We start from the raw sequence: 27932 nt of genomic DNA, 5'->3' as shown, positions 1-27932 counted from the left end.
GCTGTAGCTCACGAAAGCTCATGCTCAAATAAATTGGTTAGTCTCTAAGGTGCCACAAGTACTCCTTTTCTTTGTGCATGCATGTGTCTGATTCCGGCTATGATTGAAGGAACAAACAATCACGAACAAGGTCAGCTCCCAGACTGCTGCGCTGGGCATCACAACATGGGGAATAGATGGCCAGCCCTCTGTGGAGAAAGAGGTGGTTAGGGACTATTTAGAAAAGCTGGACATGCACAAGTCCATGGGGCCGGACGAGTTGCATCCCGAGAGTGCTAAAGGAACTGGCGGCTGTGATTGCAGAGCCATTGGCCATTATCTTTGAAAACTCGTGGAGAACGGGGGAAGTCCCGGATGACTGGAAAAAGGCTAATGTAGTGCCCATCTTTAAAAAAGGGAAGAAGGAGGATCCTGGGAACTACAGGCCAGTGAGCCTCACTTCAGTCCCCAGAAAAATCATGGAGCAGGTCCTCAAAGAATCAATCCTGAAGCACTTACATGAGAGGAAAGTGATCAGGAACAGTCAGCATGGATTCACCAAGGGAAGGTCATGCCTGACTAATCTAATCGCCTTCTATGATGAGATTACTGGTTCTGTGGATGAAGGGAAAGCAGTGGATGTATTGTATCTTGACTTTAGCAAAGCTTTTGACACGGTCTCCCACAGTATTCTTGTCAGCAAGTTAAAGAAGTATGGGCTGGATGAATGCACTATAAGGTGGGTAGAAAGTTGGCTAGATTGTCCGGCTCAACGGGTAGTGATCAATGGCTCCATGTCTAGTTGGCAGCCGGTGTCAAGTGGAGTGCCCCAGGGGTCGGTCCTGGGGCCGGTTGTTAGGGAGCTTATTCCTTCACCCACTTACTTCCCTGGTCCTTCTCGCATGAACAGAGAGCAACAATACCCGAAGTCCAAAGGTGCAAACAATTCGATGTTTATTGGGGTGAACTTCCAGCAAGCATGATTCCAGTTTCCTTCCTTAGTATCCTCCTTCCCAGCTCTGACACCACAGAGCCTCACACCTGTGTCCCTGTTCCCATTCCTGCCCTTAGCCAAACATGATTCCAACTTCTTTACTCCCATTCCCTGTTCCCATTTCCCCCTTTAGCAAAACATGATTCCAATTTTCTTACTCGCATTCCCTGTTCCCATTTCCCCCTTTAGCAAAACATGATTCCAATTTCCTTACCCCCATTCCCTGTTCCCATTTCCCCCTTTAGCAAAACATGATTCCAATTTTCTTACCCCCATTCCCTGTTCCCATCTCACACACCCACATGCCCACCCCCAGTCACTTCCTCATTGACTACAGATTATATAGTAAAACTTGAGTTCTGCTTAGCTATACCTTAACCAATCATTTTCCTGAAATTTAACTAACCAATCCTAACATATTGTAACATGATTATGTAACCAATTATATCCCACCACCTCAATTAGTTTACACCCAGCAAAATTAATTATACAGCAGACAGGAACAATCACAGAACCAGACAGATTATACAGACAAACAACAGCAAAGTGGGAACTATAATGACAAAACAATGCAGAAGTGAGGATTTCACATCCCAGCTATTGATAAGTGAGTTCTTGCCAGACAGGATGCTATCAAACTAAGTTTCCTTTTACATTTTCTAGGCACTTCCCTTTCTCTGGAGGTGATAGGGATACAATCCTGTTCTGATAGTGCCTAACAGCCCAATAGCACCTTATTTCAATGTGACTAGTTTGGAATGTGAGGATGTGACCATTCGCTTCCCAGCTTATGGCTGCCTCTGCTGCTTAGCCAAAGGCCTGAGCCTAAGCACAGGGCCACAAACTGTCACAGTAAGAGAAGGCCCTTACACCAGCAGACAGTGATTTTGATTCTTTCTTTTATACCTCTATCACTAGCCAAGTGATAAGAATACACCTAAATTCTTAGAGTACAGGCCTTTGCAGACAGGCCTGAATATCTATATCCTAACACCGGTTTTGTTCAATATCTTCATAAATGATCTGGAGGATGGTGTGGATTGCACTCTCAGCAAATTTATGGATGATACTAAGCTGGGAGGAGTGGTAGATATGCTGGAGGGCAGGGATAGGATACAGAGGGACCTAGACAAATTGGAGGATTGGGCCAAAAGAAATCTGATGAGGTTCAAGAAAGATAAGTGCAGGGTCCTGCACTTAGGACGGAAGAACCCAATGCACAGCTACAGACTAGGGACCAAATGGCTAGGCAGCAGTTCTGCGGAAAAGGACCTAGGGGTGACAGTGGACGAGAAGTTGGATATGAGTCAGCAGTGTGCCCTTGTTGCCAAGAAGGCCAATGGCATTTTGGGATGTATTAGTAGGGGCATAGCGAGCAGATCGAGGGATGTGATCGTCCCCCTCTATTTGACATTGGTGAGGCCTCATCTGGAGTACTGTGTCCAGTTTTGGGCCCCATAGTACAAGAAGGATATGGATAAATTGGAGAGAGTCCAGCGAAGGGCAACAAAAATTATTAGGGGTCTGGAACACATGAGTTATGAGGAGAGGCTGAGGGAGCTGGGATTGTTTAGTCTGCGGAAGAGAAGAATGAGGGGGGATTTGATAGCTGCTTTCAACTACCTGAGAGGTAGTTCCAGAGAGGATGGTTCTAGACTATTCTCAGTGGTGGAAGAGGACAGGACAAGGAGTAATGGTCTCAAGTTGCAATGGGGGAGGTTTAGGTTGGATATTAGGAAAAACTTTTTCACTAGGAGGGTGGTGAAACACTGGAATGCGTTGCCTAGGGAGGTGGTGGAATCTCCTTCCTTAGAAGTTTTCAAGGTCAGGCTTGACAAAGCCTTGGCTGGGATGATTTAATTGGGGATGGGTCCTGCTTTTGAGCAGGGGGTTGGACTAGATGACCTCCTGAGGTCCCTTCCAACCCTGATATTCTATGATTCTATGAAGGGGTTGGCACGAGTGACTGGGAGAGGCAGATAAAGCTAGCATTTGAAATGCCAACGCGAAAAGACCAGAAAATGCTGAGACATGAGATCACTGACCTAGAAAACGAGTTTGGATTAAGAAATGTCATTTTTCTGGGGAGGAGAGAGTTTCCTTGAGGGCTTGGAGATGGGAGGAAATAGATTCTGAAGGTACTTATGGCTAATTTCAAATGCTCTGTGGATCGTATTATAAGACCATGGGTCAGTCAGACTTCTTGCGCCTAGTGCCTATGCCTCACCTCATGATACTAGATGCTTGGGGAGTGAAGAACTTTCAGAAGAAAGGGGGTGGTGTTTAGTGATCACCATGTCCTGCTAAGTGTAAATTTCAAGGCTCAGGTATCTTACTCAACAGTCTTCGATGACCTCTCTCAGTGTTAACATGTGAACAGACAGTTTCTAACCGTAAGAACAGGACAATGGAACAGGCTGCCTTGGGAGGTTGTGGAAGCTCCTTCATTGGAGGTTTTCAAAAGGAGGCTGGAACCATCTGTCATGGATAGTTTAGACACAATAAATCCTGCATCTTGGCAGGGGGTAGACTAGATGACCTTTTTGGTCCCTTCTAACCCTATGGTTCTATGAGTCTATGACAGCGTGGAGTTAGGAGCACAAGCTGTTTTATCCTCTTTGACTCAAGTTCCACTTTAGATGTCCGTGATGTTTCATATGGTTGAGATGCCATGCACTCTGCAGCCACCTAGAACTCAATTCTGCATTAGGGCTTCTAGATTTTGCATCACTCTGGTGCAGTGGACTGGAGATTCTCTAGACATTCCAGATGAAGTGTGTGTGTGTGTGTTTATCAAATAAAAGAGGGTTTTTTAAATTAAGTAGATATTAAAACAAGTACAGCCAGTACAGCAGCTGTTCTGCTGTTTGAGCTGATGTCAAATTCAGATTTTACCCTGCCCTTACATTTGAACTTTCAAAGAGCTGCAGACTTTTGTACAGAAAATGCATCTCTCTATCAGGGGAAGCTGAAGACTTCAGCAACTGTGGAGGAAACAAGTGGGTCTTAAGCACCCGGGAAGGTGCAGGGGGTAAGAATGCATGTAGCAATTGAACACACCGCCGGCCACCGACAGTACCAGGAGGCGTAAGCCGGAACAACATCGTGCATCAACTACAAGAAAGGGACCGAGAGACTTTTTCCATTGGACCATATGAACTGGAACCATAAACTCACTGAACATTAAATCTCACCAAATGAGGGTCAATTCATCTTCATCATCGTATCCACTCATTATACTACACACCTGAACATAGCCATTATCTGAACAACATACACTCATGTCTCAATGTCTGTACTTTGACCCATTAACCTTTTACCCCTAATTGGGGATATTGCAGATTATGTATTACTTCAAACTTCGCACCCCTTGATAATCTGTACCTTATTCCCTGATAATCAGAAACTTCTATGCTTAAACTCTGTACCATGTTTTTATTTTAACATCATCTTAATAAAATTATTAGCAGGATGCTTCTGCTGGAATGATCAGTGAAATGCAGCAGTCAACAATGTTGATGTTTAAATTATTGATCTTTAGGTTTCAGAGTTGGTGATTTCTGCTTATTTCTGAGTAGCCAGGTGAGTTTTTGTGATGTGAACGTCTAACTGGCATACTTGATTGCAGCAGCAACAGAGAAGCTATGGACTGAATAGACTATGGAGACAAACCCATACCTCTTACTCTCAGAGGTGGGATGGCTCCAGCTCAGCATGAGGCATGTTGGCAGTGGTCAAGTCTGCTCTGTCTTTGCCCACTGTCTAACTCTCATGGCTATACAGAACTTCAGTTTCCTGTGCTGTCAAACCGGCACCTTTGATATTGAGATCTGAGCAAGCTGGTTTTAATGGTTTGGACATAGGATGGGGAAGACAGGCTGCCTGTAAATTTCACTGTAGCCTTAATCCCTTGGTGCTCTCTTTACAGTAAATATTGCTGATGTTCAGACAAGCTTGCTCCTGGTTCACTCTGGCAGCTGGCCTTGTGAATATGCCTAATCTCTCACTCACTCAAAACCCAGAACTGAATGTTTTAAGCACCTACCAGAGGTGGTGATCAGGGTGTATGATGAAATAATAGTTTGCCGCCCCCCCCCACCCTCAGCCTTTATTGCATAATATGATGAACAGGCTGGTATATGTGCAAACCACTGCCACCTAGTGGATAAAATCAGAGCCTGTCAACCACTGTTCATAGGCCCTGTAGTCCTAATAGCTAGTGGAGATTATTATTTAGATCAATTGGTAGAGGACTGTGCTTTTGATACAGGATGATGTGCGTTCCATCTCCACCAGTGCCATGATATACCAAGTCGTTAGGGTGTACGGTGTAGTGACAACTGTATTATGGCCACAGATTTGTTACACAGAAAAAGTAAAAACAAGATGCACCTGTAACATCTCATGATTGCTCACTGCTGTGACCCTCCTTACCCTGTCCTTTGTTTACTGTAACCCCTTGGTATGTTATGTCTGATTTAGACTGTAAGCTCCTCTGGCTGGGACTTGTAATTTTTAACTGTCAAGCGCAAGGCACAGCTTAGGCATTTCATAAATAATAATTTTGTGCACAGGGAAATTTGATGCCAGGACATAAGTATGTAGCTATGGCAACAGCTGTCTATGCTATTTGTCGATAAGAGACAAAGCGCACAGGAAGAGCTGGTAATGCAGCTCCAGCTGGAATTGGAAAGGAATGTGCATGATTTGGGTGTTCTTCTTTGCGGTCATCTACAAGCGTGTCCTCTCCTGTTAAGAAGTCATTTGGGTTCCTGGGGTTTTTTTCACTGACGTGAAATGAATGGGGAGCTACTGTTGTGAGTGCTCCCGGGGGCTGCAGAACGGAAATGCATCCAGTTGCACCCTTCCTTTTGTTTCTTGGTTGGATGTTCGTACAGGAGAGTAATGACAGATTTTGTGCATAGCATCTGCTTTTACCTTCAACCCAGCTTTCATCTGAATTGGAGCTCCATGTTTATCATCCGCTTTACCTCCCGGCCCACCCTGTGTGTGGTGAGAATGAATGGAAATGGGAATGATCAAAAGGCTGCGTTAGTTATGTGGAGGCTACAATTGCAGCAGGAGGCCCTCAGACAGTGACACCATGTGCTGTGAAACAAGGGGAAGCTCAGTATGAAAGCGGGACCTGATTGTCATTGTGTGGAAGAGAATTTGTTGTTTTTATACAGGACCAATTGTGGTGTTTTTGCAGCTGTTCTGTTCAAGCCCAACTCTCGTTCTTCCAGCTCTTACAAGACTGAGGCTAGTGAGTTGCTGCACCTGGTGTTTTGTTATTGGCAGTATCCAATTCTGCTGGCATCCCACCAGCCTGTTCTCCAAGAACAAGATTGTTCACAACATTCTGAATTGAATCCCCATGTCTGCCCCCTTTACACGCCCCAAAAAGCAGGAGAGTGATTCGCTCTCTCCTCCCCAATCAGATCAGAGTGACCAAAACAACAGAAATAGAGGGAGGAAAGGCTTAAACAAGCATTAAAGGAATACAATAGAATTTTGTATAGAGGAACCAGGGCAATATCCAGCTAAAGAAGAAAATGAACCGAGAAAACATGTTGCTGAGTTATTATTGGACTGAGAAGGCAAGGAGGAAATTCAGAGCTTGAGTCACAAAGAAGGAAAGGCAGGAAGTAAGCAGAAAGGTTAAGTCATAGTGAAGATGTATTAAAGGCAGAGCATGGTATCACCTGGGGGAAGGATGCTGATGAGAAGGAAGAACTGATGGGGATTCAGAGCACTGAAATTTAACAAGAGCCTGAGGGGACAGAGGAATGGAGAAAGGGAAAGAAAATGAGTCCTGCTGAAAATGGAAGTGGCAGCGAAAGGACTCTGATGATAAAAACATATGGACAAATGCGGTAACAACAGCAAGCAAAGAAAAAGGCCCCGATCCTGTAATGGATTCTGGGCAGTTGGACCGCTGTGCAGTAACCGGGGTTCTATGGCGGTACTGGAATCAGCCTTCAAGCAGCAAGGTTGGGATCCAAGCTAGTACAGGATGTCAGTGTCTGTCTTCAGTAGAGATGGCTCAAACTGCTTCAGATCCAGATTTTAAATATCCCACAGTCTGGGGATATTCTGAGCTGGATTTTTGGTTCGGCCCATTGTTAGCCTTTAATCACCAAGTATAGTATAGAAATCTTTATGGGTAGAGTAGCCAGGGAAGGATCTTCCTACAATGTAAATTGGGGGAGTAACGTGTCCACTAAGGTGTGTATGTCTTGTCACTTCTGCCTTAAGTGCTTCACTTAGCTTTTTAAAAGCTCAGAAAGGCCCATGGAAAAACAAATCAATCAGAGAGAGAAGGTAGCGATGTGCAACCAGAAAACTGTGTTGAATGCCTTTTAATATGACTGCATCTCACTTGCAGATCCTCCTCTCAGATGCCCACAGTATCAATAACTGCTCTGAGTAAGCCTGGAAGCTTGTCTCTTTTACCCACAGAAGCTGGTCCAATAAAAGCCATTACCTCACCCGGCCTGTCTCTGTAATGGCACTACCCCCAGCCTGGGTAGTCAGGCATGCGCTAGCTTTGCTCCAGCTCGGGCACTAAAAACAGGAGCGTGAACATTTCAGCACAGGCAGCAGACGGGCTAGCCACCCGCGTACCAACCGCCTGACACCCTGGGTCCTCACCAGAACACCCAGGATGCTGCTTTTAGTGCGCTAGGTGGAGCAGTGATAGCACACGTCTGCCTGCTCAGGCTGGGATGCATGTCCCCATCTGCAATGTAAACGTACCCAGAGGTGCTGGAACGAAGGGTGCTGGGGGTGCGGCGGCACCCCTGGCTTGAAGGGGTTTCCATCATATTCAGGGTTTACAGTTTGGTTCAGTTGCTTTCAGCGCCCCCTGCTATACAAATTGTCCCAAGGGCACTGGACGTACCCTCAGTGTCTATGGCAGATGCCTCCTCCAGCTCCTTCCAGGACAGGAAGTATTGTGTGACCGACTGTGTAAAGACAGCGCATGGTGGCATGGTAATTGTGCTGCAGTAGTCTCAGAGGGGGCTTGGCAGGCGGATTCCGCAGAGTGCCTCAGCCTGGTGTGACAAACATTGACATGATGTACTGTCGTGCCTGGCAATGCTGCATGCTCCATCAAAGGCACCAGCTGCTCCCCGTACAGTACCCTACTGGCCAGACTTGATCCTTATGCTTCATTAACCATAGCTGCATGGCTGAAACTGACAAATCTTTAGACCACTACAGCAAAGCTAGTTTAAAAAAAAAAATCAATGTACATTGACCCAGCTCCTGTGAAGACTATATTTAAAACATCAGATGCAGTCAAAAGAGGAAGAGAAGGGAAGAAAAGCAGAGCTGGCTAGAACCTGGGAGAGCAGATTTCTCACTGAACTTCTCTATGGACTCTTCTATGCAGATCTAACTTAGTTCCAGACTCTGTCCAATATTCTGTAGGACAGAAAGATTTAGTGTGGGAAAGAGGATCCCAGGTACAGCTGGGGTTAAGTAGTGGGCAGACCTTGGCAGTACCTCCTGAGGCCTGGACCAAAGGGACATCAAAGTGAGCACTTCATAACTGGCTAGTGGCTTTTCTGCCCATGTGCCCCTGACATCTATATGGATCTGCTTCTGGACAGCAGCAGCAGAAAGCGCGGGTAGGACAGGCATCCCTGGGATGGTGGAGCTTATTGTCAGACACTTCTAAGGGTTAGCTCACAAAAGGCTTAGTGCAGTTTGGGTCAGTTCTGTTTTTATCCAGCCCTGTTTGTCCTGTCTTCCCATATGGGCATATTGTCAGGGGGTAGCTGAGCACTGCGGAGAAGCTTGTGTCTGTTACAGGAACATTTGCAGTTAGCCTCAGCTAACACACACACAGCCAAATTCTGCGCTTTTATCTCCATCCAAATCCATGGATAGGGCCCTACCAGATTCACAGCCATAAAAAACACATCCATAAAAAACAATCTGGTCTCCCCTTGTCAAACCTGGTCTTTTGTGTGCTTTTACTAGGGTTGTCAACCCTCCAGGATGGGCCTGGAGTCTCCTGGTGACTCTTGAAAGCAATCCGTGAGATTTTAATAGATATTGCTACCCTTACTTCTGCGCTGCCTTCAGAGCTGAGTGGCTGGATAGTGGCGGCAGCTGACTGAGGGCCCAGCTCTGCAGGCAGCAGCGCAGAAGTAATGGTGACAACACCATACCAGGCCATCCTTACTTCTGCGCTGCTGCTGGCGGCAGCTCTGCCTTCAGAGCTGGGTTCCCGGCCAGCAGCTTCCGCTCTCCAGCTGCCCAGCTCTGGAGGCAGCACTGACAGCAGCATCAGCATAGAAGTAAGGGTAGCAGTACCGCAACCCCCTGCTACAATAATCTTGTGGACACGCCCCCAACTCCTTTTTGGGTCAGAACCCCTACAGTTACCACACTGTGAAATTTCAGATTTAAATAGCTGAAATCTTGAAAGTTATGATTTTAAAAATCCTATTACTGTGAACAGGGCCAGCTCCAGGCACCAGCTTTGGAAGCAGGTGCTTGGGGCGGCATTTAGAATGGGGCGGGAGTCCGTGTCCTGCGGTAGCAATTTGGTGGCGACTGCTTGGGGTGGCAAAATTGGTAGAGCCGCCCCGACTGTGAAATTGACCAAAATGGACCATTAATTTGGTAGGACCCTACTCATGGACTTCAGCGAGGTTATACCAGAATAACTGAAAGCAGAATGTGACCTAGTGTCCTTCATAGGCCCCTACCTTATTTGTGTGTGTATATATATATATACGGGGGGTGTGTGTGTGTGTATGTATATATATATATATATATATATATATGGTATACAACTGTAGAAATGCCTGCCCTGCTGGTTTTCTGTCTTCATCTCTTTAGGCCAGCCAGCTCCTTTACTAGTGTATATCTGGAATAGCTCCATAGAAGTCAGTGGAATTACTCCAGGCTTACTCTGGTATAAGTGGGAGCAGAATTTGCCTGTTTGTTTCTTATGATATCAAGGCAATAAATCTTGCTGCTAGAGCTTATCTTAGTCTCCTTAGTTCAAAATATCCTGGAGAAAAGAAGTTCTTAGCTAGACCCCATCAGATCGTCACAGACATTTATCACAGAATGTATAAGGAATTCATTGAATAGACAAATTTTTTATGACCAGGTATGTGATTGAAATGACCATAGCCTCCTCCTTTGGTTCCCTTCCAATTTCATCCAGGCATGACAGCTAAAATTACCAGTTTAGAGCTAGAAAGCCACGTCTCTCTCACCAACAGAAGTTGGTCCAATAAAAGATATTACCTCATCCACCTTGTCTCTCTAATCTCCTGGGACCAATATGGTTACAACTACACCACATACAATTTAGAGCTACTATTTTAGGAGATCTCCTTTGCAGCTGTTCACTGCACTGCGAAGATACGGAGGAGAGGACTGAAAAGCACATGTTGACATCAAACCTCCTTTTAGCTGTGGAATCCAGTTTTAGATCTTCACAACCGCCCATTTTCCTTCCTCTTTGTGGCACTGATTCAGGCACACGTCCTGATTTAAGGCAGCATTTAAATCTATGCTTATGTCCCATTGACTTCAATGGGATTTAAGCACTTACACATACATTTAGGTGTGCTTCAGTGCTGTCCTGAATAGGAATAGACTGAAGCACATGGCCAGCTTCTTTCCTGAACTGGGACCTAAAGCCATACTTGTGCTATTTTAAAACAAGCTATGAAGCGCCAGAAAAAGAGAACTAGTTTTATTAGTAGGTTTATCACATCATTGTGTGAATGCTTCTTGCAGATTAAGGTTACTCCAGAGTATAAACCTACTGTATGTAATATGTAAAATAGATGAACCATTCTTTTAGATGAGTGCAAAACAAACTAGAAACTTTTGCAGACTGTAGATGTGTATTTTTCTCACATGTTAATGGGCCAAGATAAAGACCTAAGGTTTACATTGACCTGCTAACTCGTGTTAATGCTATAACTGCTTTGTCTTCCCTAGGATCTTACCAGGTTTAATTAATATGAGGTAGGAACATACCTTTTTTCCTACTACAGACAAGACCTTACAGTGTAAGGTCATAAGGGCAGAATCTATGGGCCAGATCCTGATATCATTTACACCAGCGGTTCTCAACTGGGGTTCCAGCAGCTCTGAAACCTAGGAACGTTTTGGAGGGCTGAAACCTCAAGCTCTCCCCGGACTAGTCTACATTAATTAACCCCCCCTTTGGGCTAGTTTACACTGGCAACGCTAATGTGGCAGAGCTGTAACGTGCCTTGTGCGGTCACGGCGCAGCTCTAGGAAAACCTCAGCACTGGGGCACTGTCTACACTGGTGCTTTACAGCGCTGCAACTTGCTGCGCTCAGGGGTGTGTTTTTTCACACCCCCGAGCGAGAAAGTTGCAGTGCTGTAAATTGCCAGTGTAGACAAGCTCAGAGCTGCCCAGGCCCAGGCCTGGCTCCGGGGCTGTCAGAGCCCACGGGGAGCAGCCACTGGCCCAGGTGGGTGGCCTGCTGAGGTGTTGCTCCCTCCCTGGACCCTGCTGTGCGGACCTGGCCTGAGCCCCACCGGCCCTTGCCCCCAAATAGAAGGCAAACTACGCCTATGCCCAAGGGTCCCACCCCTGGCCTGGAGCCCTGAGTCCCCCTCACCTCCTGCTGGGACCTGGAGTTTTTATAGCATGTTGAGGTTGCCTCAGAAGGAAAAAGGTTGAGAACTCCTGATTTACACCAGTGCAAATCCAGAGCTAACTTCAGTGTTAACTTCAGTTGAGTCCCTCTGGATTTACATGGATGTAACAAACCAACATTTTGCCCCTTTTCTTTTTACTTGTCTGTAACGCACTGAGACATTTCTGGAATTATGTAAACAATATCAGAGGTGCTGACTTCCCCAGTTCCTGGGGGGTGCTCCACCCCTGCTCCGCCCCAGGCCCCGCCTCCAATCCACCCCTTCCCCCAAGCCCCCACCCCACCTCTTCCTGCCCCACCCTGTTCCACTCCCTCCCTGCCTCTTCCTGCCCCTCCTCCAAGTCTCCTGAATGCTGCTGAAGAGCAGATCGTGGTGGGCGGGAGGCACTGGGAGGGAGGGGGAGGAGTTGATCCGCGGGCTCCCACTATTTTTTTGCTGGGTGCGCCCCTCCAGCCCTGGAGCACCCATGGATTTGGCGCCTGTGAACAATATAGTGTCTTTCACGCAGAGATTTTAAAGCACTTGCTAAACGCCCCACAAGCTCACCCATGAAGTGGGCATTATTATCCAGATGAGGAAAGTGAGACACACAGAAATTGAGTTGATCTCCTCAAGCAATCATTTCTAGACTCAGGAATAGGTCCCCAGTCATTTGTCCTCCACCTCTGAATATTAGGCATCAGGCCATATTCCCTCTGATCTGTGAGCATTTAGGAAGGGTCAAATGGGCTACTAATGGCCACAGTTCAGAAAAGCAGCTAAGAACATGCTAAAGTTCATCCTTGTTCAGGACTGTAGTTAAGCGTACGCTTAGCACATGTTTGAGTCCCATTGACTTCAGTGGGACTGAAGTAGATGCTGAAGGACCTTTTTAAAATGGGAATGCCTTCCTGCCTGGGGGCCAAAGTGTGTTTGTGCTACCGAGAAAGCATGAACACTCATGTGTTGCTCTGAGCATTGGCTTTGGTTGCAAAATAAACCAATTCCAAATTAGAAAATTAGCATGGAAGCTTTGAGTGTCTTGTTCAAAACTTACTGGCATGCTCCCTCAAAATATTCCTGTTTACTAAGGGAAACACTGACTGCTTTTAACACCACACGGCTATTCATAGTCTTTGTGCCATTTTGTACTTGCAGATCAATTTGAAATGCTTACAGATGATGTACAGAATGCTTTGTTTCAGAGTAGCAGCCGTGTTAATCTGTATCCGCAAAAAGAAAAGGAGGACTTGTGGCACCTTAGAGACTAACAAATTTATTTGAGCATAAGCTTTCGTGAGCTACAGCTCACTTCATCAGATGCAACTGTAGCTCACGAAAGCTTATGCTCAAATAAATTTGTTAGTCTCTATGGTGCCACAAATCCTCCTTTTCTTTTTGCAGAATGCTTTGTGTGTGTGTGTGTGTGTGTGTGTGTGTTATGAACAAGATGGTGCAGGACACTTCATTACACAATATTTGTCACAGAAACTACTATTAATCAGGAAACACACACCCTCTGTACTTTGGATTCCTTTCTTGTTTAAGCATGAATGTATTTCCTTTCACTATTTAGACTCTGTTGGGGAAAAAAATGCAGCTGATCAATCCAATTACCAAACTAGATAGGAATTTCTAATTGTGCTGAGTCTGGCTAACAATGTCTATAATTCTATTATCTTCAGTGTTCTGCATTCCTTCTTTCTGGATGTTTCATGTTAGATTCTGGCAGTACATGAGTCTGGTTTCTGTCCCCTCTTTTAGGATCCGGTTCCTGTTTTCTGATTTTTCTCCTTTGCTGTAGCGTTTTTATCGGTAGTATGCATGGAGCATTCACAACCCCCTGGTGGGAAATCTGCATTCTGCATAGCATTCTCATTAAGCAAAGGAAGTGAGGCAAATTAATATGCATAGAAGTGTGTGTGCGTGTTCTGAATAAAACCCAAAGGAGTGCCTATTCACACTCACCTGGCAGGAAAACAAACATTTTGTGTTTTAAGCAAAATTGTGTATGGGGAAGTCTGCAGCTCCTGTGGAAGAAGGAAAAATTTGGTGCTAGAGTGGCAGATTGAACGATAAATTAAACACAATGCTTTCTGAACAGGTAACTGCTGAGAATAGCTAATAGCTGGCTCCCCCTTCTTTCCCTTTTCCCCCATCTGTTCAAACTGGAACATGCCAGCCCAATAATTTTTGAGTTTGAATCTAACTTTCAATCCTATGCTGTGTTGGGTGGATTTGAAATTAGACCAAATAAATTAATTTTATCCAAACAAATTTACACATACCTAGTTTAAATGTAAAACAGACAGACCCCAATCCCTCACAGTGCTGAGCACTGTTCACTCTGACTTAGGAGTGGTGGAAGCTCCCTAAAAGTGTGAGTGTGGGGCCACCAGTGACCCAACCGTGGGCCCGCCCCTCACACTGCCCCTTCTCCCCAAGGCCCCACCTTGTGTCGCCCCTTTCCCCGAAGCCCCTCCCCTGTGCCACTCATTCCCCCTGAGGCCCCGCTCCTGCGCTGCCTTTCCCTCCAAGATCATGCCCCCAACTTGCTTCTCTGCCCCCTTCTCTCCTCAGCTCACCCTTACAGCTGGTAAAAAGTGGGAGGGCATAACCCTCCCAATTTTAAAAGTGATGGGGCCAGGGCCCCTGGTCTCCCCCTGTTCCGGCACCCCTGCTCTGACTGACTTCAGTGGGAGCCGGGGATGCTCAACCCCTCACAGAATTGTGCCCCTGAATATGTTGGCATTAGTTCTTTTGCAACCTAGTTTTAATATCTTGTGTGGATTTGTCACAATATAAATGATTCTTTGACAGTCCAGACATATCACCTGCAGTGAAACTGCTTCTCCTCTAACTTTGTGCTCTTTCTCCAACCCTTGGCTTGAACTTTCACTTCTGACTGCTCAATCACAGGAGAAGTTCTCTTTGATACTTGAGACAGTATTGGACAGACACAGTGAGTCTCTCTAAAATGCTAATTTGGACCTTGTTGGTCAGAAGGGGAACTAATTCAGTCATTCGATTCACACATCTGTTGTTTGCTTGACGAATACGACGCTCTGTCATGAAATACGTGTAATTGGCGACAGAGCGGACATCTTACAGAACTCCCAGCCTTCTTTGAACTACTGTAGAACCTCAGAGTTACGAATACCAGAGTTACAAACTGACCGGTCAGCCACAGACAGAGGTGAAAGTGAGTCGGTACAGCGTACTGGTAAGAAGTGGCCGATGGTACCGGCCCGTACGCAGCCGATGTTAAAGCGCTGCCCTTACTGCCCCTTTTGCCACCGTGCCCCCCCTTCCCTTCAGGGCTGCCGACGGGGGGCGGGGGCTGCAAAAGGGGCAGCTGCCCTCGGGCCCGGTGATTTAAAAGGGCCTGGGGCTCCCTGCTGCTGCTACCGTGAAGCCCCAGGCCCTTTAAATCACCACCGGAGCTCCAGGCGGTGTGGGCCAGGCAGCGTGGAAGGGCTGGCTGGGGGAGGCTGACCTGAAGCATGCCCCTTCTGGGGGCTCCCGTACCGGTAAGTAATCTATCTTACTTTCACCCCTGACCACAGGCCTCATCTGGAACCGGAAGTACGCAATCAGGCAGCAGCAGAGACCAAAAAAAAAAAAAGAGGCAAATACAGTACAGTACTGCGTTAAACATAAACTACTAAAGAAATAAAGGGAAAGTTTAATAAAAGAAAAAAAGATGTGCTATGGTAAGGAAACTGCTTCTGTGCTTGTTTCATTTAAATTAAGGTGGTTAAAAACGGCATTTTTCTTCTGCATAGTAAAGTTTCAAAGCTGTATAAAGTCAGTGTTCAGTTGTAAACTTTTGAAAGAACAACCATAGCGTTTCCGAGGTGTTTGTAACTCTGAGGTTCTACTGTATGTTTGAAGCTTCCAGATCCTATGTCTTGTCTGCTAATTCAGGGCCAGCCAATGGTGTGTCTGTAACAGCTCCTCATAGCATGAAACAGCCTCCCGTGAGTTACTTTGGCTTCCAGATTGAATGAATAGGATATAAAATCCAAATGTAACTAGTAACTTGTGCATGAACCCCATAAAAGCACTTTGCAAATGTGTTTACCCTCCACTAAGTACATGTACCTTTAGTGTCCTCGTGGCCAAGATGGAGTCTGCTCTGCAGGCAGCTCTAGCCAAGAGAAGGCGCGCGCAGGAATGCAGCAGGAAAAATTCCTTCCACCCCAGGGGCACCCGTTCCAAACCCCCCACTGAAAAAGTGGATGGATATAACAAAGGGAGATATTTATTTACAGAGGGATGAGAGGAGAAAAACAACAAGGGGAAATGTAGGGGGAGCAGTAGAACAGGGTTGCATCCAAACCAAGGCCCCACAGGCCCAGTGGTAGAACAGTCTGAAAGGGCAGAGACTGAGCAATGTGTCTGCACACAGAGTTCAGGAGTCCTGAGCAAAGTTCCAGTCCAGTGCTGAGTCTTGGGTGCTCCTGGTTGTCTTCGGCGCCAGTGAACTTTCCCCAACAAACCCTATTCTGCCGCTCTCTGCAAAGCCAGAGAGAGACAACCTCCCCACTTAACTAGCTACAGCCTCCCTCCTTTTTCCCAATGCAGAGGCACAAGCCCCAGTACTGACAGCCCCATGCAACTCTGGGCAGCAGTGATACTGGGTCCAGCTCCGGCCTGTCCTTCTTGGGTGATTCCCCCGTGGCACAGTGCTCCTGCTGCCTCCTGTCCTGGGGTTTCCCCGATCGGCCGCCCTGTCCTTCCCAGGCTTCACTCAGGTTCTCTCTCCTTCACTTTGTCCAGGGCCTCCCTGCTGCAGCCCTTCTCTCCCCCAGGGCTCCAGAACCACACCCCCAAGTTTCCCTCCTTTCTCTCACTGCTCCCCCTCCCCACTAGGAAAAAGATTTAAAGGGGCCATGTTCTCTAAACCGCAAGGGGTTACATACACAATGATGTCAACTTGGTATCACCACGATTTACGAGTACGAAGTGCATGAATGAAGAATTGCTCAGGCTTTTGGCCTTTGGAGCCCCCTAAAGGGCAGAACATGACACACTGCAAGGTGACAATGGGTGCCCGGAAACCATATCTCTCCAAATCAGAACCCACAGAATATTCTGTTTGTGACAGTCTTAACCTGCTGTGTGACTCATCGGGCTGATGTCATCGTTAATTATTCCTGCTATTCATTTATATATCGCCACAAGTGTGCGAGCTGGCATGCAGATCAAAATGAGAAAGGGCTCCCGCCTTGAAAAGCTTGCATTCTAAAGAGGCAACATGTAGACAGGGGTAGGGGAGTGGTGCTGATTGGTGAAGTGAGGCATGTGCTGTGTTAGTGATGTTAGTTTGCAGTTTTTTTATTCTAAGCAACCATTGAAAAATATCAGTGGAGGCTTAGCACCTCCAGCCGCCAGCTCCCCCCTCGCCCCCAGCGTCTCCCATCCGCTGGCAGCCCCACCGATCAGCTCCTTCCCCTCCCTTCCTGTGCCTCCTGCCCACCGTGATCAGCTGTTCCGCGTGTGCAGAAGGCACGGGGGGGGGAGGGGGCGGAACTGGGCAGGAAGAGGCGGGGCAGGAGTGGGGGTTTGGGGGAAAGGGTCAGGTGGGGCAGGGCCTGGGGCAGAAGGGGGGGTTGAGCACCCCTGGGGCCTGGAGGAAGCCGGTGTCTGTGCCCCCTTCAGTTCAAGCCCCACCCAAACCCCCTCAATTCAGCCCCCTCCATTCAGTCCCCCAGCCCCGATCATCACCACCCCATCAGTTCATTGCCCACCCCGTCGACCCCCACCGCCCTCAGTTCACCCTCTCAGTGCTTATCCCATCTGCTTAGAACTCACCATCAGTACAGCCTCCCACTCCATCAGCCCCCATCCCCCTCACTTCAACCCCGCTACGCCCCCCAGCCTCACCTCTGCTCCTTAGGGTTCTTTATCCTTCCCAGGCCTGGGTGGGGCTGCAGGGGGTCCCCTCTCCCACTTCCCAGGCTGACAGTGAGAGCCCGGCCAGCGCCTGGTGCTGACTGTAGGAGCCCAGCCCGCTGTCTGTCCTCAGGTGGAACATGGCCCTGCCACCCCAGGGTTGCTGACAGCGGGAGCCCCGGCCGCGCCCAGGGCTGCTGACACGATTTCTGAGTGAGGCTTAGAAATCGCGACTCTCGCGATCAGTTCATGAGAGTTGGCATGTCCGAGTCCATAATGGTCATGCTTCCTTTCTTCCAGCGCTATCAGTCCTTTCTATTTAGGTGGTAGGCTCTTTGGGGCAGGGATTGTATTTTACGATGTGAGTGGGCTCCCAAGCTCTGATACTATTTAGGCAGGAGCTAAATTGTACCTGCTCTTGAAGACAAGGAAGATGATCTTACATTTAAAGCTGATGGAGCTACATCGGGAAGGAATTTCTCCACTGACTGTAATATGTTGTGTATTCCTGTAGGGAAGATAGAAAGGGCATGCTTTATTTAAAATGCCATAGTAAGACTTTATTTTAAAAGTCATAAACAATATGACAATAACTAGATCTTTATTTAACTAAAGACTTTGGGTTTCGTGTCTCTTTTGTGTGGTGCAGTAGGAAGGGATGGTGGGTCAGAAATTAGTCAGATAGTTTGACTTTTCGGCCTGTTCTTAGGGGGAAATGTATTGAGATGAGTTGAGTTTCTCTGTGTATGGCAGAGAAAGTTTTAAGTATGAGTCATTCCTGTGTGGGATTTTATCCAATTGCCTCCCACATCTACAATAAGGCTCCCAAAGTGGCTTCTTTGTATGAACTGAGAAGATGCATTCCGGCGCCTGAGTGTTTATGAGAAGTAAACACAGTGGAGTGCCCCCAGGTCTTATAACTTCAAGATTTAAAGGTAACAGAAAAAATAAAACAAAACTAGGCAAAGTGTCACAGTCTGATCATGTACATTCTGTGACTCTAGGTTTCCACAGGGTCATGATGATAGCGCAGAAAGGCAGTTGTCTGCTCCTCAGACCTCACATGGAGAATACAAGTTTTCTGACAGCAAATAAGTTTATTTTTTTAGAAAATGTGTCTATTTTGGTACATTGCCAAAAAGTAAAAGCACTCCTACCATTCTTTATGAGGTTGACTTTGTCTCTTAACTACTACAAGCAATGTCTCTGTCTCCCCTTCCTTTCATTTCTCTTTTGTTTGCCTCTTGAATTTTCTACTTTGGTTTATTTTCAATAAGGATGAGTTTGTTTTTCCATTTTCTTGGCTTTCCCAAGTTCTAAGAAACATATCACAAAACTAGAGATGGGCCTGAACCAAATGTCCTATAACTCTGGGAAAATCTGAACCTAGATCCTGACTTTGGGGATACAATGGGCAAATGAAAAAAACAGAAAAATTTTTGTTTCGGGTCAAACAAAAACATTTATTTTTTTTAAGGTATTTACCTTTAAAAACAAAGTAAAATTCAAAATAAAAATTATTGAAAATAAAATCAAAACACTTCATTTAGAAAACATTAAAAGGAAAATTTTTGATTTTATTTTATTTTATTTTTTTAGCTGAAACAATTTGACAAATTGAACACGAATCTGCAAAATGTTTCGGTCAACCCAAATATGCATCTTTTGACAAAATAAAAATTTCATCTGAAAAATTTTACCAAGCTCTAGATATAATGAATTTGCATATATACAGCATCTTCCATCCTCAGTCCCCTCAAAGTACTTTACAAAGTGAATTCTATACTGTGCACAGCAATCATTCCACCTGCCACTGAAATGCAGCCATTGCTGGGCTGAAAAGGGGAAACTGTCTAATACTGTGCACTGCACAACTAATTTAGGACGGGAAGCGAAGAATACCACTGAACAACTGCAAGGAGAGTTTGGCAAAGACAGAGGTATGAGTTGGGATTTTTAGTGAGAAAGCTGGGCTTACCATCCTACTCTTATGTGGGATGTTGGATCTTGATTGACTGCAAGTGCCCTGTTACACAGTTTTACTTCTCATCCAAAAGATGGGTTGCTTTTTGCCAGATCACTTCAGCTCATCTCTAACGGCCATGTTGCTTTACAGCTTCATCTGCTTTATATTTCAGACACTTCCCCTAAATTTTCAAAGCGGTGCCAAACGGCCTCTTAGCCGCACAACTCCTGTTAAAGACCTTGGAGGAGGGAGTGACCCATCATAAGTGTTGGAATCATGCCCATCTTCCCGGAGGGCTCCTCCCTGAGAGTTTCAGAAGGAGCCCTGGTCCGTTTTCTTGACTGTGAGTGGAGTCCCCACATAATGGCACAAGTAGAATGGTAAAACCCCGTTTGTGGAGGCTGATTTTGAAAGGGCATATGACATTTCAGTCAATAGACGTTAGACTTAGGACCTGCAATTCTTGTTGACATCAGTGAGCAATTTGGGGGTGCTGCAGTTCTCAGGGTTTTAGTTGCAAAAACTCCACAAGGAGATATAATGTTCAGTGAAAATATTAGTAAGACAAAATTACCAAATGAACATGGGGGAGAGGGGTGGAAGAGGAGAAGAAATGGAGTTGGTGGAAGGAGGGAAAGCAGAAAGAATGAAGAGAAATGCTAGAGGGAATTTTTGACACCCCCCTCCTTTTTACTTCTGTTTCCTTCAGTGGATTACACTGATTCAAGTGAGTTCAGAGCTGATCCCTTTTACTTAATTAACAGAAAAAGATGAGTCGTGTCCAGATACAATTACATTTCTCCTTGTTCCCTTGCAATCTCTACACTCCTGTTTCCTATTAAGCAGTTTCATTTTATGATGCAATGTATTCTTCTATCAGAGGCCATGCATGAGTCTGATTCCCAATGTCTTAGAGACCCTTTTTTTCCAGTCCTAATACTTGAATTTCCTTTGTTCGTATTAGACCCTCTTTAGATCATTCTTGCAGTATATACCCATCATGTAATATACATTGGCAGGTCATTTACTGGGATCATGTATTATTTCTAGCACCATACGTGTGCACAGTGCTTTGCAGACAAGACAGAAGGAGAAAGTCCCTGTGCCCAAAAGCTTGCAGGTGAAGCACTTGATGCTGTGAGTTGTGGGTTGGATCCTGGGTGCTGCAGGAAGTCAGTGGGAGTTGCAGGTGCCCCACACCTTGGAGGATCAAGCTCTTTGGTAGGCAATAGACAAAGTATCAACAATGGGGAGGGTGAATGGATATAACAAAGTCACTATGTTATAAATGCTGACAGTAATATGTGCCTTTTGGGTCTTGTAGTTGTAGGGTTATTAGTGCTGTAGATTATAATTCTCTCCATGGTTGTATGTGCACACATCTGTATATGCATATACAGGAGGTGTCCTTAAGAAGTCAACATTTGCCAGCAGTCAGCATGCAGAGGTAGCTGAGGTACCATCCCTTTGAAGAGGGGTGTTTGGTGGTAGATGAAGGGATGAGTAGTGGTGAAAGGCTGGCTCAAAGAAGAGCAATCTTAGGGGGGACTTGATGGAGGAGTGTCATTGGGGGGTCTTGTTTGATCAGGGAGCCTCTTTCAGGTCGCAGCAGACAGCATGAAAAAATGAATAGCTGGCAGAGCACGGAGGAGGAGGAGGAGGTGCAGACAGAAAGCAAAGCAGAGATGTAGGCGGTGCAGAGCCTGGAATGAGGATTCTGATAACCCCTCCACTTCCCCCAGCCAACTCCTTGGTTTGAAGCTTTATTAAATTACGCTAGGGGCTACCCAGAACCCTGGGGATTTTTCTTCCAAACCATCTGAACTGGAAGCAGGAATCCTTTGAAGCCCACTGCCTAGGGAGGGTATGACATGCTAAATAGTTGGTGTTTTGTGTGAGGCTTAGTCTCTGAAACCCCTAAAGGGGAAAAACTTGCAGCAGAGAAGTGAAAGCAATCTTCTTCTCGCCCATATCCCCCGCTCCCTTATCACTCAGATAATTTACCCTTATCCTCTAGAAAAGAGAAAAAGGGATTTGTATGGCCCAGAAATTTAAAAAACAACCATACCTAGAGTGCCCCAGATTCTCTCCCACAAAAAAAAAGCGCATAGTGGAAAATCCTTTCCATGTAGAACACTGTGGTCACTTCCTACTATATCACTGTTGTTGCTATCTGTTAGATACATAACTGAGAAATCACTTGTCTCCATCATCATAATTCAGTGTAGGGGGTCAAACCCTGAATTCCTTGCTCATTTTGTCACCTCAATCCTTGCTCAGGCAAAACTTCCAGTGACATCAATAACGTGGTAAAACCCAAGGATTCCTAAATAATGTTGCACAGTTGGCTAAACTCTTTGGGATCCCTTGGGAATCTGAAGAAGTGGGTTCTTTACCCATGAAAGCTTTTGCCCAAATAAATCTGTTGGTCTTTAAGGTGCCACTGGACTCCTCATTGTTTTTGTGGATACAGACTAACATGGCTACCCCTCTGATATTTGGGGTGAGAGTAAGACATCATCAGAAATGAGAAATTTCATGCTGATTGGGGCAATGTACTGAGGTGAAAACTAGCAGTGTCCCTACCTCACATTCCAGAATTTCACTGTGTGGACTAATTGTGCAATTTTATTCTCACACACACACACTACACGTGCATAGACACACACACAATACATTTGAAACTAATAAACAGTCTGTCTTAAATGTTCTTAACATTCACGCTGGAGATTGGCTGCAGCAAAGAAACAAGGCTGGATCATGGACCAGTGTCTTATTAGCAGCTTGTTCTATACTGCCAAAGTGAGAAATAGAGCTGCACTGAAGCAAGAAAACAATGCCAGCATGGGATTCTGCTGACGACTGACCACCCAATGTCCTCTCTTTTGTTTGAGATTTCACCATAATGACCAGATGGAATTATTTGTTCATAACTCCACATATTCTGCATAAGCGGTGTTCCGTGCTTCATGTCAATACACTACTTACATTCATGCAGGATGAATCTCAATATTTTAATTTCCTTATAATGGGATTTTAGAATTCGGCTGCATCATTTTCGATTTATCAAAAATCAGATCAGTAGGATCAGGCTGGCAACCCTAAAAGATCCACCCTTTTAGATGTTCACAAATCCCTTTTATGCATTAATAATACTTTGCTCTCCTATAAACCTTTTGTACAACATTCATGAATTAAGCCTCACAAGCCACCCGGTGTGGTTGAGAAATGTTATTGCCATTGTATGGATGGGCCATATTATATGGGGAAACCGAGCCACTGCGAGGTTGAATTGCTTGTCCAAAACCAAGTTAAGTTAGTAACAGTTCAGAATAGAATGTAGGTCTGCTCGCTTTGTCCAGTGTCTCAGCCACAAAACAGTCTTTCTCCCTAAACCTCCATTCAATTTTTTTGCCCAGCAGCTGAAGGGAAATGTGAAGCATCCTTGTGGAAAATAAGCTTTTTGAAACCTTGACTGTAAGCTACATGACAGTTGTCAGCTAGGCTGCCCATGTGTGGTTAAGGGGAATGAAATTTAAAGGACCTTCTGTTTCTATGCACAAAGGTCTCTACCAGTTCACCTACACAGAAGAATCTGCGTCAGCTGCCAGTATTCATTTTTTCTTCCTTTGTGGGTTTCCAGCCTGGAAGAGGGACAGAAGTCTGATTCTATCCAGCAGGGACAGTGATGACATAAACACTAGCCAATATAATAGAAAGCATTAGTGCAATTGCTATCTAAATTATCCAGGGTAACACCAGTTCCTGTTCTGCTCCTTTTTCTGCATTAACTGCTAGGGCTCGGAGTTGTTCCTAAGACGAGGAGAATCAATCACGTGATACAAACAGTCTGTTTTTAATTTTGAATATTCCAACATTATCTGGAAATAGCAGATTATTTAAAGAGGAGACTAGAGCAATTCAGTTTAAGCAAACCAAAGAGGTTACACTGCACCCCAGCGACCTGTGGGGGTGATCTTGTCAGATGTCCCAAAATAAGCGGGGTTGAAATGGTATAAGAGACCACTAGTGAGAACCCCTATGTTGCAAGATGTGCTCTCAGTGATTCAATAGAGATGGCATTTCTCCTTGGTGAGTCAGTACTGAACCAGTATTCTGGAGAGGTGCTAGGGAGTGCCATCCTAACAGGGGTGCCGTCTTCCAGAGGACTCAAGGCTCTGGTCATGTGCTGTTGTAAAATAATTAATCTGAGGGAGAAGTTTAGCAAACAGAGTCAATCTGTGGAACTCTTTGCCAGAGGATGTTGTGAAGGCCAAGACTATAACAGGGTTCAAAAAAGAACTAGATAAATTCATGGAGGATAGGTCCATCAATGGCTATTAGCCACAATGGGCAGGGATGGTGTCCCTAGCCTCTGTTTGCCAGAAGCTGGGAATGGGTGACAGGATGGATCACTTGACGATTACCTGTTCTGTTCATTCCCTCTGGGGAACCTGGCACTGTCCACTGTCAGAAGACAGGATACTGGGCTAGATGGACCTTTGATCTGACCAATGTGGCCATTCTTATGTTCTTAAGAGAGTTTTAGCTCTGAGATGCTGACTAATCAAATGTCTCCTCACTTACGTTCTTCCTCTGACTTCACCTAGTACCAGGTTTGCTTCTTGTCCTAAATTAGAATCTGGGGTTGTTACATTCTGCTTTGCAGTTGCTCTGTTTCATCCTTGCATGTCAATGCTGGGCTATTTTGGGGCCAAATCTTGAGGCCCTTGCTTGGGGACAGAAGCCATGTGTGAGTGTGCAGCGTTGGAGGATGGGTACATGGAGTCTTTCTTTGCCTCCCACCTGCTCCCCTGCACAGTGAGCCGTTCCTGTTGGACTGAAGAGCACAGGCGCTATTCCAAGCTAATGCTGCTTGTGATGATAGCCTTCTCGAAGGGGTTGTGATGAGAGGGCCATGGCTATGCACGGGCAATAGAGGGGTTCATGCTGCACCCTTTCAAGTGGTGGTGGAGCTGCTCTCTGTGTGTGCTTCTGCAGAGCCCATGGAGGAATTCTGGCTGAGTCAACAAAAAATCCTTCAGCGGCTTTTCTTGCAGAATGGAGTTTCCTGAGCCCACATAATTTGGACCTTGGCTTATAGCCGCAATCTGCTTTTCAGTCCCTACTCAGGCAAAGCTTCCACTGAAGTGGAGAAAGGTTCCTAGGTATGGCCCACAACTGGTATAATAAGGCCTCAATCCTGCACAGATTTAGACACATGCTTAACTTTACACGCACTGAATAGTTCCTGAAATCAAAAGAGTTACTCATAGTTCATAAGGTTAAGCATGGGTGGCAGGATCAAGGCTTAGGTTTGTAAACTATGTTGGTTCAACATTTTTCCTCCATTTATTGCTCCTTACCATTGACAGGTAGCAACATGGCTCAGATTGTACCAAACGGAAGTAATTTAGGTATTAAAACCAGCTGGTTACATTGTTTAGCAGAGGAACTAAATTGATGATCAGCTTTTGAAGCATCAAGTGAGATGTAACAGAAAGGATAATGTGTAATTATTTTTTCTCTGTTGCATTTGAATGCGTATGTGTCTTCTGTCTTTGTTATTTATCTGCCAGTTTGATTTTTAATTATTTGTTCTGGAGATAATGAGCGATTGTGCTGTATTTATAGAAAATTCCTGAGCTGTGATATTATCCGCTTCTGTGCTGTCTTTCTGCAAACACGGGTAGGCTGGCGATTAATTATCGCTAAAAATATTAATTAAATTTCAAGAGGTAACGAATAACAAATAGGACTGAAATTTACAAGACTAGCATTTTGATTTAAAATCCAAATATCTACTTAGTTACTCATTTCAAGGCCCTGGTGAGAGGTGACTATAGACATCGACAAGGCATAAAAGCTCAGAACCTTTATCACTATCGATCAATAAATTAATGATGTATCTCTGCTTCCCCTCCCCAAGGAGTTCCTCTCGGTCAGGTTTTTCTATCGTTTGAGTCTGTCGGCATTGGGTTATGCTGTGATTATGGTGCCCGGTGCTAGGGGGAAAGCACAGAACTAGCATACACTTGCACAACTATTTTATCTTATGCTCTTCTGTTCTTTTTTTAATTTTTAAGGAAAATTTATTGAAGGCAGAAGCCCTCTGCTTTTCAATCAAACCACCAGTGAGTCCTAAAATCCTGGATATTTTTATTATTTCTTGAGTGATCCTTCTCTCTCTCTCGTTTGGTTTCACAGACAGTGAAATTATTCCTCCCGACTGCCTGCGTCCGAGATCTTTCACTGCAATTCGCCGGCCCTCGCTGCGCAGGGAGACAGAGGATACCCGGCTCTCCGTGAGCCTCTGCGACCTCAACCTCCAGGAAGAGAACTTCCATGTGCTGGCCACCATGTGTCCCATCCCTCAGAACTCCCTCAATTCTCAGCATTCCCATCTCTTCCCATCCCAGCTCGAAAGTGACCTCCGCTTCCACCAGCTCAGGGGAGCCCATATCAAAATCCTGGATGACCAAACTGTGGCCCGGCTGGAACATGCCCGGGAAGAGAGGACTTTGGTTTTCACCAGCAGACCACTTAGAATCAATGAAACCATTTTTGTCAAAATTAACAAATCAAATGCCTCCCGTTCCGGCACATTGTCATACGGAGTGACCTCTTGTGACCCTAGCACTCTGAGGCCCAGTGACCTTCCTTATAACCCAGAATCACTGGTTGACAGGAAGGAATTCTGGGCAGTCTGTAGAATCTTGGTGCCCCTCCAGAGTGGAGACATCTTGGGGTTTATGGTGAATTCGGAAGGCGAACTGCATTTGAGCCATAATGGTACCAGCGCCGGCATGCAGGTCTGTGTGGACTGTTCCCAGCCCCTCTGGATGTTCTTTGGTTTACATGGAGCAGTTATGCAAATTCGAGTATTGGGTATGTTTGTCTATATTTTAAAATTTCACGTGAAAAATTTTGAGGAGGTCTGATTTGTGGGGAGGGGAATTGAATTAACATATTAGAAGGCAATCAGTTTACTTTAGGCCACATACACAAAAAGTATTACACCAGCACCGCCCCCCCCTCCAAAAAAAAAAAAAACAACCAAAGACCTCTGTAGTATTGTGAACCTACACCCAAGAATACTGAGTTAGAATACTGTACTTTGCATTTTTATAGCACCTTTCACATAAAGGTCTCCAAGCTCTTTGCAAATACAAACAAATTCATCCTCATAATCTCCTGGTGAAATAGGGAAGTGTAATCCTTTTGCATATAGAGAAAAGGGGGTGTCATGGTTTGCCCTAGTTCCTGCAGAAAATCTATGGCAGAGCCTGTTCCTATGCATTAACCACAAGACTAAACAGTCACCTGAGAAAGTCCTCCTGAATCCCTCGTGTTAGATTATGCAAAGAAGCCACAGTGAAATGTACTGTTTCATGCTCCCATCTGAGTGCAAGGCAGAAATCCAACAAACAATGAGATGTTTACGACCCATTCTGTTTTAATTAGGCAAGTGTAAGTGATGCAGGTAGGTAAATCTTTTAAAATAGATTATCTTTATCTCTAGAGGTTTCAGAGTAGCAGCCGTGTTAGTCTGTATTCCCAAAAAGAAAAGGAGTATTTATGGCACCTTAGAGACTAACCAATTTATTTGAGCACAAGCTTTCGTGCATCCGATGAAGTGAGCTGCAGCTTACGGAAGCTTATGCTCAAATTAAATTCGTTAGTCTCTAAGGTGCCACAAGTCCTCCTTTTCTTTTTATCTCAACAGTGTCCCTTTAACTGGAATGTTTCTAGCTGGAAAGTGTAGAACAAACACTGAAGGCATGAAAATGGAAGTCTACATGCAAAAAATGCTTGTGCTCTCACCTTTGCTTGTACACACTTACATTTGTGTGTGCAGGTGTCTGCTGTGTGCCGGCACAAGCGCTGTTGCTTGTGCAAGCTGCCGTCTTTATCTTAGCCTTGAAACTGGACCAAGTCCTGGTCCTGCTGATGGCAGTGTCAAAACTTGCAGTGAGGTCTGTGCGAGCAAGATCTGGCCCTCAGAGAGCAGTTTCTTTTTAGTTTATATCCAATATGTAAATAACAAGGGGGTCATTTGCTAACAGTACATGCAAGATATTTCGTTAGGGGCTAATCTGCAATGAAAACGTACATCAGCATAGCTACATCTCTCAGAGGGGTGAAAAATCCATACCCCCCAAGAGACAGAGCTATGCCAGCCTAACCCTCTGGGCAGACAATGCTGTGTTGACAGAATAATTCTGCCACTTCTCAGGGAGGTGGATTAACCCCCCCCCATCACTGTGGGGATTGTCTACGCTGAAGTGCAACAGTGTCACAGCTGCAGCATTTAACGTGTAGAGATAACCTAGGAAAGCACTTGAGCCTCAGCCTTAGCTAAAGGGAGGCTGTCCTGTAGTGCTGGACCCGGACGTTAGAAGTTTCACCATATTAGGCAAAAACAATGGCAATACGCTGAT

The 27932-nt window shown here is 45.5% G+C and overlaps 1 protein-coding gene across 3 annotated transcripts in view; it reads left to right on the top strand.

Moving 5' to 3' along the window:
- The window catches only part of NEURL1 (neuralized E3 ubiquitin protein ligase 1), a 281015-nt gene that overhangs the window by 222158 nt on the left and 30925 nt on the right, over positions 1–27932 (top strand). For all 3 annotated transcript variants that reach the window (XM_073354469.1, XM_073354467.1, XM_073354468.1), the window contains exon 4: positions 25699–26379. In XM_073354469.1, the coding sequence (XP_073210570.1) occupies positions 25699–26379 (681 nt within the window). The remainder of the gene's footprint in view (positions 1–25698; positions 26380–27932) is intronic.

The sequence above is a fragment of the Lepidochelys kempii genome, chromosome 7 (assembly GCF_965140265.1).
Source record: "Lepidochelys kempii isolate rLepKem1 chromosome 7, rLepKem1.hap2, whole genome shotgun sequence".
In the NCBI taxonomy this organism is placed as follows: Eukaryota; Metazoa; Chordata; order Testudines; family Cheloniidae; genus Lepidochelys; species Lepidochelys kempii.
This window is presented reverse-complemented; position numbering and strand designations above follow the sequence as displayed.